The 10000-nt window shown below is 33.6% G+C and overlaps 1 protein-coding gene and 1 long non-coding RNA gene across 3 annotated transcripts in view; one reads left to right on the forward strand and one right to left on the reverse strand.

The window, feature by feature from the left end:
* Nucleotides 1-73: 73 nt before the first annotated feature.
* LOC144980523 (uncharacterized) lies at nt 74-2646 on the reverse strand. The gene is made up of 2 exons (XR_013646919.1): nt 536-2646; nt 74-155 (listed from the first exon to the last, which is right to left on the reverse strand). It is a non-coding gene; the product is annotated as an uncharacterized LOC144980523 (long non-coding RNA).
* Nucleotides 2647-3114: 468 nt separating this feature from the next.
* Nucleotides 3115-10000, forward strand: part of LOC144980522 (uncharacterized) — a 25808-nt gene continuing 18922 nt past the window's right edge. The window contains exons 1-5 of one of the 2 annotated variants that reach the window (XM_078928172.1): nt 3115-4190; nt 5767-5927; nt 7885-7939; nt 8580-8786; nt 9588-9880. In XM_078928172.1, the coding sequence (XP_078784298.1) occupies nt 3233-4190; nt 5767-5927; nt 7885-7939; nt 8580-8786; nt 9588-9880 (1674 nt within the window). In that variant the 5' untranslated portion in view covers nt 3115-3232. The remainder of the gene's footprint in view (nt 4191-5766; nt 5928-7884; nt 7940-8579; nt 8787-9587; nt 9881-10000) is intronic. The other variant, XM_078928174.1, reaches the window with a different exon arrangement.

Consider the following 10000-nt stretch of genomic DNA (forward strand, 5'->3'; position numbering starts at 1 on the left):
GTGTCGGCCCTTTAAACCTTTGTTAGGAATGATAACCAGTTAACTACATTACTTACAATGACCATTTCAATGACTTGCTCACATTCATTTTCCTTGATAGGCCTTATTTTGAAGTCACCTATTTCAAAGCATGCCATGTTGACAAAAAGAATCTACTAAAGAGAAAAATGTTAAACGTCAGCAATATTCAGGACGTTCCTTAGTTTTTAATAGTTTCTAGACATACTCTAGTCTGAATAGTTTCCCTGGCTGTTCAGACTCAAAATCTAATGCACGTGTGCAGTTACCGGATTACCAGATGTGAGGATAGGCAATAAGATATTGGCCTTCCTCGGTTTCCAAGATCTAGCAAAAATTTTGGACACAATTAAGAGAACCTTAAAGGTGAACAGCAAGTTGTAAACAGAGAAACAGCAATCTGAGCTCATAGCAGTATAGTTTGTTTTTGCTTTAAAAAAGTTTCAATCTGATTTATAATTGACAATTACATAAAATTCATGCAAATGAAAATAACAATAATAGTTTAGTAACTGACCCGATGACGTGTTTACCAAACAAGCAGCTTCTAATTATCAAGAGGAAGGCCATAGGGATCATGGAGAAAAATTAAAGAAGCTGATATACAGAGAAGCGATAAGACATGGAATGAAATAAAAAAGTTAGCTCAGGAGAGAGAAGGATGGGAACTGTTTGTCTGTGGCTTATACCCTGACCCAGGGTGTAAAAGGCAATGATGATTACAATGAACTATCAGCAGGTAGTCTAAACCTGTTTTGTTTGATGAGAAAAACAAGATCATTGATTAATTGGAAGTCCAGTTAGAAATTAAAAAGAAAAAGTTAAAACCCTTCAAAAGGAAGAAAATCAGTCAAAGTAACTGTGGTCTAAAGGAAAAGCTTTACACGATATCCAAATAAAATCAGGATAAATTAATGCATATTCTATATATTCCTTCCACAGTCCGAAGTAAGGGTGGCAGCTGAGTAAGTCTGATGTCGGCAAATCAGAATTTCTTCTAACTCTTCTTCTATCAGTTCCGCTTTCTGCCTACTGATTACACTGTGCCCCCTCTCCTCCCCTTGACATCCTCCTGTGATTGCTTTGCTGGAGCAAATTTAATTTAAGTTTGAATGGCAATGGGAGATAATAGAGTTCAATAAGCCACATTGCTAGGATAAAGATCGTAGACCCAGCCCAGGCTGTAAAAGCAACCAAGATTTTAAATTGATTTATCAAGGTCGCAAAATTTTAAAAATCAAATTACTGAGGATTGATGAAAGTTTAATCTTTTTAAAAATGTGTGGGATTTCCAACCTTCATCGTCATCTTCTCCTTCTTTTTCTTCTTCATATAAATCAACTCACTCCATCATACTGCTCATTGCTGTCAGGGTTTGCATTGGAATCTATTCCTTAAGAGATCATTTTACCCCAATACAATACCAGTTTCTCGTCTATATTTTCATTCTCCACCCACATAGTCGTTATGGTGACATTTTGAAAGAATGCATGTCTAAAAAACAAATAACTAGACCAGAAATTTTAAAAAGTCTTCTATTTCTCTTAGTCATTAATATGCTTGACAATAACCTAGAAAAAAAGTGAGTGAAGCAGGCACTTATGTTGATAATAACAAGAAATGAAGTAAGAAGTATTAGAAAATTGCCAGAAGGACAATAGAATAGAAAAAAAAATGTTGCATCCACTAGTGAATGGCGCCGATTGTAGAGCGCTCCTTTCATAACCAGGCTGAGTTGCCATAACAGAAGGGTAGTGGGTTCGAATCATTGTGAACTAGAGAAATCCATGCTTCGAATCCATCAAAACCGATGCGTTTTTCAATGGGCTCATAGCGGAAGCATACCAATTTGTCACAGCCAACAGTGGGAAAGCATGCCAGTTTGTCATAATCCACAGTGGGAAAGCATGCCAGTTTGTAAGAGGCCCAGTTTGTCACAGGCCAGCCTTGCCTCGACTGTGCCCTGTGCATGATGGAAGCTATCACTGACATTCTCAAAAAGAGTAAATGAATGTTTGATTGTATGGATTGAATTTAACGAAAAAACATTCATTGAAAAAAATTTACAGAGTAGTTTGCTTAGATTCGCATACACAATGAAACAAGCTGAATTGACATTTTGACAGTTTTAAGGTGGAAAATGAAAAACTTGAGTTACAACTACAGAGTTAAATTGCTGTAATTATTACTGTCATCAATTAAGATATAAAGATGTTTCTTTTAAAAGTTTATATATACAGAGCAACTCAGTTTGAGCGAAAATTATAATATTGAAACAGGGTTGAAATGAATATAGGCATACAAAAATATTCTAGAAAACAAATAATCTGGTATCTTAATGTCTTATTTGCAGGACAACATAAACCTTAAATAAGTGTACAGCATTTTGTGCATCAGATAGTCTAGCAAAGGAAGGCAAAGAAATCATATAAGGCCTACTTGCGCTCACTGGAGCCTGTGACAAATTGGGCCTGTGACGAGTAGGCCTACATTTACACAGGTCTGACATCCGAACGCCATTATGGGCCTAGTCTAATATTGTTGTAATGGACAATATTTTGCGTCATTTTCTTTAGATTTCCATTACAACAAAGATCCCATAATGAATCGGGTTATCATACCTGCAAATAATAAGTCAACTGCACGTCGGGTTAGGTTAGGATCTCGCCTAGTACAAGTACAATTACAATGGCAATGGACTAAAACTTAACTTAGATACCTAAGTCTAAGACAAGAACTATCTATCGAAGCCTAAAAACTACAATTAAATTACAAATTAAACTGCCAAAAACTTAACTTAAAACTAGGGCAATCATTAACTTAGGGCCACCAACAAGAAAGTTAAGCTAACAACTCCCCAACGGTCACAATGATTTATCTCAAAAAAGCGAATTTTTTAACCGGCCACAAAACTGAAAGTAAGGTGAAGGAATAGAGTGGAATCAGGAACGCTGGATCGCTGGAAACTGGACACTGGCACTGGACATGGAACCAATGGATAACACCGGCGATCTATTCTTAGAAATAAACGGGAAAATCCGAAAATTATGATGCCCTACTTCCGGCAGGAGAAAAAACACACCAATATCAAGATGGCCGACACTTTTCATTTAAAGTGTATCTTGTTTTACTGAGTTTTTCTTGTTTTATCAAATACATAATTCTATTGGTGGAAATAATTCGTGCATATTGTAAGGATATAATCTATTTCACTATGGATGCAGTGGATTTTTCAGAAGCATCCCGTGCTAAGCAACGATTAAGTTCATTCTTTGGGTCGCCAAGTCAAAACAATCAAGATATTCACTTGTCAAATTCCCCTGTCAAACTCGCTGAAGCAGGGTTTGAGCGTCTAAATGACTCGGTTTCAGATGAAGTATTTTGCAAACATTGTGGACTAACATTTTTTGGTTGGGAGGGAGAGTCACCTTTGGCCGTACACCGAATTTTACGTCCAAACTGCCCTTTTCTCAATCCATCACCTACCCCAACACCAGCATCAGAACCAGATTCAGAGCCACCATTTTCACATTTACAGATTCATGATGATCACCTCACACGTCCACATTCATCGTTTTTATCGTCCTCATTCATCGAAAATATGTTATCAGCTAATACAAACGCATCTAATTCTAGTGTTAGAAGGCAGCTATTCACGAACATTCAGTCGCCATCACCAAAACTTTTTCGTCCAAAGCACAAATTGGGTTTTCTTGCTTTGTTCGAGAGTCATAGACTACTTACATTTCTCAATCCATTCTCTTATGAGGCAGCAATATATGCTAAATGTGGGTTTGTTTTTAATTGCAAATCATCAAGTGTAATGTGTGTATTTTGTAGTGTAGAACTTGAAGAACTTACAAATTGCAGTGAAATTCATTTTGAAATGTTGCATGAGAGAGTAGTACCTACGTGTCCTTTTGTACGTGGTTTTGATATTGGTAACATAACCAGAGAAAGCGAGCGTGCAGTTCGTGATAAAGTGCGGAATAACACATTTTGTTGTTCCTTGACTCATTATGAAAGGTGCTGTGGAAACCGTGAATTTATAATAAAACACCCAGAATTTGAAGAAATCACAAGCCGAATTGGGACATTTGATTCATGGCCAATGCTTCTAAGTGAAGAATTTTCAATAGAGAAGATGGCCGAATGTGGTTTTTATTGCACAGGTATGATCATCCTCCTTATTAAAGCTATGAACTGTATATTGTGTGATATTCCATATATTAATATTAAAATACACAAATTATTTTTTCAATGTCTATTTATTACACATAGATATTATGTTATCAATTTTGATCTTGTACATTTACTCGTATTGATCTCCTCAATTTTTCAATTCGTGAAAGTAGAATGTAATGAGGAAAAGTTTTAATAAATCATTACGTATTAAATTGAGAGCATTAAGTAAGAGAAATGAATATGCACGGCTTTCCAGTATAGATTAGGCAAATCTGAAAGTTTAATTAATGTAAAATATTGTTTAATTCTTTTTATATTTTTCAAGATCAGTATTTAACTCCATCCGGAATTTTTAAAAAACTTAATTTCCTTTGTACGGGAATGAGAGTAATATGAAATAATGAATTATCTCCCTTGGGTTTTGATAAAGTAGTTTTATTTAAGATAGAATTAACATAGGAAGGTAAATTAAGGTTTCAATTAGATTTTTCTATTTCCCTAGAGCTATTGTTGTAATTTTTATAATCGTTAAAGTAATTTTCTGCAGGATTATCTCGCTGCATTTAAAAAAAAATATTTTATAATAATTTTCTAGAATGTCAACAACAGAACACGCAACCAAAAAGATATGATGTAGCTAAAACTATTATATATTTTGTCTTTTAAGAGTTATTTTCTTGTATTTTTCTCTATGACTCTTTGTCTGACACTGTATCATCATATAATAACTTCTCAGATCTTTAGACTTGTTATGAGTTGGGATAAATGTTTTAATGTTGTCAATGATCAGACTTGCCAACCAGTTTGATTTCTCACATGCTGTAGGTTAAGGTCTTAAACATGATATGCTTAATTTAAAAAGTTTGAGGTATTAGTATTATAACGAAAAAATAAATATTATGTGGAAGAATCTGAGGTTATTGTTCCGTTCTAGAGGTTGATATGAGTGGCAAGGCAGATTGTTGTCACAGGAATTTCAGGCTATCTTTATTCCGGCCGGCTTGATGGATAGTCTCCATAAATTCAGCTAATGTAAAATGTGAATTTACGATTATTATGATATAATAATAATTATTCTTGTGTGTGTGTGTGTGTGTGATTATACGAAGAAATCAACCTAAATTTTCCAATTTCACAACATTGTTTTGAATGATTGATGTGGTTGTCATGTTTGACTGAGCAGTGTTGATGGTTTTCCTTATTTGGATCCATGGAAATTCCTGAATTTGGAGTCAGACGAGGAATTTCCTACTTTTGAACAATTACATTTCCTCCAAATCAAATGCACTGGCAGTGAGAGACAGATGTGCGATGGAACTAATAGGTTCAGTTTACCACTCTCCAGAAGTTAGCTAGAGCATCAATTTTATGGTTTCTCATCACAATTGGTCTAAAAGTGGGATAAGTGCAGTAAATTTGTGGATTTAAAGGGCAATCATTTAAAATTTCCCTCCTTTTTCCATTTTTGTCAACAGCAGCGCTGATTGCATTAAAAATTCAGTGTTCAGTTTTGATGGCTTTTGTAGTTATTTATTTTCATGTTCTCTTCTTCTCTCCATCCAGGTTTAACAGACAGTGTCAGATGCTATTGCTGCGGCGTTGGCCTTCGTAACTGGTCCAAAGGTACTGATCCTTTCCTTCAACATTCAAGAGCTTCACAGTACTGCTTACACATGCTGCAGTTGAAAGGTCAAGATTTCATCAATAATGCACAGGACACAGAGGTAACTCAAGAGGTGTTTCTGTAATTTAATGTGTTGTTGTATTGAGAGTGACATCAACTTTATTTTTAGTGCGATCATATTGATGCTCTGCGTTTAGCTAAATTGCTCACAACATCCACCAGCTGATATAAAGTACCAACACACAAAACTATATGTAACCTTAAATTTATAGGTTTGATTGATAGAATTTAGTGAGAACTACTCATTAAAATGGCTGTCTAAAAGCTGTAATAAAGAGCTGAGTGGCATCGTTCCATTGCTTTTATAGTGGCTGTTCTTCGTTAAGATTTTGGGTCTGTGCCACGTCATTTAAAATGTTCTGCATACAATATTTTTTTCTAATTTTGGCCTAAAAAATGTTCTTTATCTGTCACTAGATTAGAAGATGATCTCCAAATTGTCAAAAAGTCTTGTACAGCAGAAATAACTTTCTTTATATGATGATGGGATATCCTTTTTGATAGAGAAAGTCTAGGCGAATAACATTTGAAATTTACAGGCATTTCCCAGCAACTATTCCTATCCTATTGAATATCAGACCTTCCTACTATAACAAAAATTTGTAGAATTATGAAATTTTGGCTCCAATTTCAGAAGTGCATGAGCATCTCAGAGTCAGTAAAACTTTTTTGAAAATGAAAGTTGATGCCAGACTATATAATTTTTACAATTTTGAAGTGTTATTTAATCCATGTGAGGATAAATTGTTGATTTTAAAAGTTTACTTTTGTAGCAACTACAATTTTTATCACCTAAAAATTATGAATATTCAAGTTGGCAGGTCTGAAATAATGTTGTTAGGGATTTCAAGGTCTGTTAGGAAATATAATAAACCCTCTCTGGTAATGTGTAGGGAGTGCACTTGATATATGACATGGGTAATTTATAAGGTAGTGTATGAAGTAAGACTGTAAAAATTAATAAAAACAAAAATGAATATATATATATATATATATATATATATATATATATATATATATATATATATATATATATATATATATATATATATATATATATATAATCAGCTTTAAAAAATAATAAAATACCAAATACAGAACATTTTGGGTTCGAAACCCTTCTTCAGCCAACAACTAAAAAACAATTAGACATTCCAAGATCTTATTACAGATAGGACATGTTTTATTTTTTCTCTGTCGTCTATCTGGGCTTTTAAGTAATGTATATTTATGTTTTAATTGGTGTTTGTTGTTGGCTGAAGAAGGATTTAAAGCCCGAAATGTTCAGTGTTTGGTATTTTGTTCTTTTTAAAATCTGTATACATTCAGTTTCGTCTTTTACTTTTTACAGTCTATAGCTTCCAGTAGCATAGTATCACTTTCTAATAAGACTACTGACTACTACTTCATAAAAATAACTAGAAGAACAAAAAGTGATATTACAACACAACAATGGCTTTTGTTTGTGTATGGTGCAATGTCAGAAAAGTAGGAGATATTAAATCAGTTGGGACATTATTTTATTACAATTAAAAGTCACGTCACCCACGATTCATGAATTGTTTGAATGTCTAATATTGATTGTCTCCTCTGGTCAGATGTGATCTGTGTCAAATCTTCTATGAAGTGAAGTCCAATTTGTTTCCTCTTTTTTTTTCTTTTTTTTTTTTTTTTAATTAATTTTTTTTTTTTTTGAAAATATGTTTTGGCCTCATTTTAAGTTGTCATTGTTGAAATGGTACTAAATATTTTATCACATAATATAAAAGCATTCAGCTCATCTTGATAAAACAGCTGCTCTGTCTCAATAAAAAGTTACCAAAGTGTCAAATAGAAACAGCCAGCTTAAGGTTTATTTTTCCAATATTTTCTTTCTTTTTTTTTTCTTTTTTTTTTTTGGGTGTGTTTTTTTTTGTTTGTTTTTTTTTTCTGTTTTTTTTTTTTTTAAAGGATTCTTGGCATGTCACTTATTGTCTTATTTGTTTTTCCATTTCCAGCTTACAGTCGAGGTAGACTACGGTGAAATGATGGCTGCTCAGGACTCAGACTGCGGTAATTTTGTCTTCATTTTAATACATTATTTTTCTTCAATTTTTTAAAACCTAAATTTGCATCATTTTGTTAGTTTACTGTTTAGAATAATTATATACTTATCTTTTTTGTTAGTTTTTTCAATAATTTTGTTTATTTATTTTATTTTAAAATCCCATGCTAATTATTGTATGTGCATCTCTTCATGCACAATATAATAGATATTGATCTTTAAATACTATAAAGTCTGTAGTTATAAATATGAGGAAGAATCGAAGTGATTTAAAATAAATAGAGAAGTAAATGAATTATAGATAAACATATAAATAAATATACACAAATTCACAAATAAAAAGATTTTTGTAGAAAATAAGTAATAATTGAATAAATTAATATTGAAAGAAGAAGAATCAGGTAAATAATTAATAAACTAGGTACACTCATTGGAAGGTGTGTGGGGGGGTAATAGTACCCAGAAACATTATCTTTCATTGATTTAAAATTGCTATCGCTTTTTCGTGGTGTCTTATATATGTTTATTTTATATTTTATAATCTTACTTAACTAAAAAAAATGGGGGTATTAAATAAAGACTTTCCAATTATACTTCGATTTTTATGCTAATTTATAAACTTATTTTTATTCATGTTCTCATCCCCAGATTCCGATTCGGGCAGTTCAGCATCATCTACTTGTTCTACACCATCTTCAACATGTTCATCATCTTCATTCGCATCATCGTCTTCATCGTCCTCTGCATCATCAGTCGGATCACCCCACTTGAATCTGGAGACAATTAAGGCAGCAACATGTCAGTACACCATAGAACAGATTGCTGACGCTGTCCTTAAATTCTTTATAGCTTCTTGTGAGTCTTTGTACCAAAGGACCTCGCAAGATTGAGAATTTACAATATAAGGATTAAATGAAATGACTGTTACCAGTGTGAGATTTAACACTTGAGTCGTAGATTTAAGTGTTATATTAAAAAAAAAAGATTTTAAAGTCTAAAGCCACGAGGCCCATGGAGCTGAAGTTTATCTCAGTTTCTCTAGCATGAAACGGACAATAGCAATTGCTTGCTATTCTTTGGATAGGATGCTACTTTATCGCAAAGCGCTTTCCACCAGCTCTACAGAACCAGTTACCCAATCACTGCTGGGTGGGCAGGTGGGTCAGAAAAAAACTTGACTGCGCCTGGGATAGATCTCGGTCCCATTGAATGTGAAGCGAGTGCTCCACCAACTGAGCCATCAGGACCCCCATACAAAGTATGTAACACATAACCATGAGCAGTGAACGTGTGTCTAAAAGCCTTATCAAACTTGCAAATTGAGTTATTTAAAAGTTTGAATTGATTTGAAACAGATCCAATAACTTAATTGTCATTATTGAATAAAAAGGATGTAATATAATGAAACTTTTTAATTAAAAAAAAACGAAACTATGAAAATGAATTGATATTTCATGAGTACTAATAATTTGATTCCAACCTACAATACAATCTTGACATTAGATAAAGGAATCGTGTCAGATAAGGCTGGACATATTCCATTATTTGAAACATTGTTTTTGACTTCAAAATGATAATTGTACATAACATGGAAACATTTCTTCGCTGTTTAGTTGTTCTTCACTGTCATTCATTTTGCTTTTTTTTTTTTTACAGGGGGTCAGTATCCCAATGAACAACTCTTGCTTGGCACTCTCAAGGCAGCAGATGAAAATCACAAGCAGATTTGTCTGCAAAGGGAAGAAATTATCAATAAGGATACAGTGATTCAAGCTAAAGATACGGAAATTCAATCAGTGATCCAAGACAAGGACAGAGTGATTCAAGACAAAGACAGAGTGATTCAAGTCACCAAGACACAGTTTCAAGCCCAGTTGCAAGCTAAGGAGAGGGAACTGGCCCTTACCAGACAAAACTTCCAGTATCGGGTGAGGGGAGAACTAGAGCAGGTGAGTTTTGAGGATTTGAAAATAGGATTTACTCTCTCTCTCTCTCTCTCTCTTTCTCTCTCTATTTCTCTTTCTCTCCCTCTCCCTCTCTCTTTCTTTTTCTCTTCCTTTCTCTCTCTC

This window comes from Berghia stephanieae, chromosome 10 (assembly GCF_034508935.2).
Source record: "Berghia stephanieae isolate SIO BIC M18660-M18661 chromosome 10, UCSD_Bste_1.3, whole genome shotgun sequence".
Classification (NCBI taxonomy): Eukaryota; Metazoa; Mollusca; class Gastropoda; order Nudibranchia; family Aeolidiidae; genus Berghia; species Berghia stephanieae.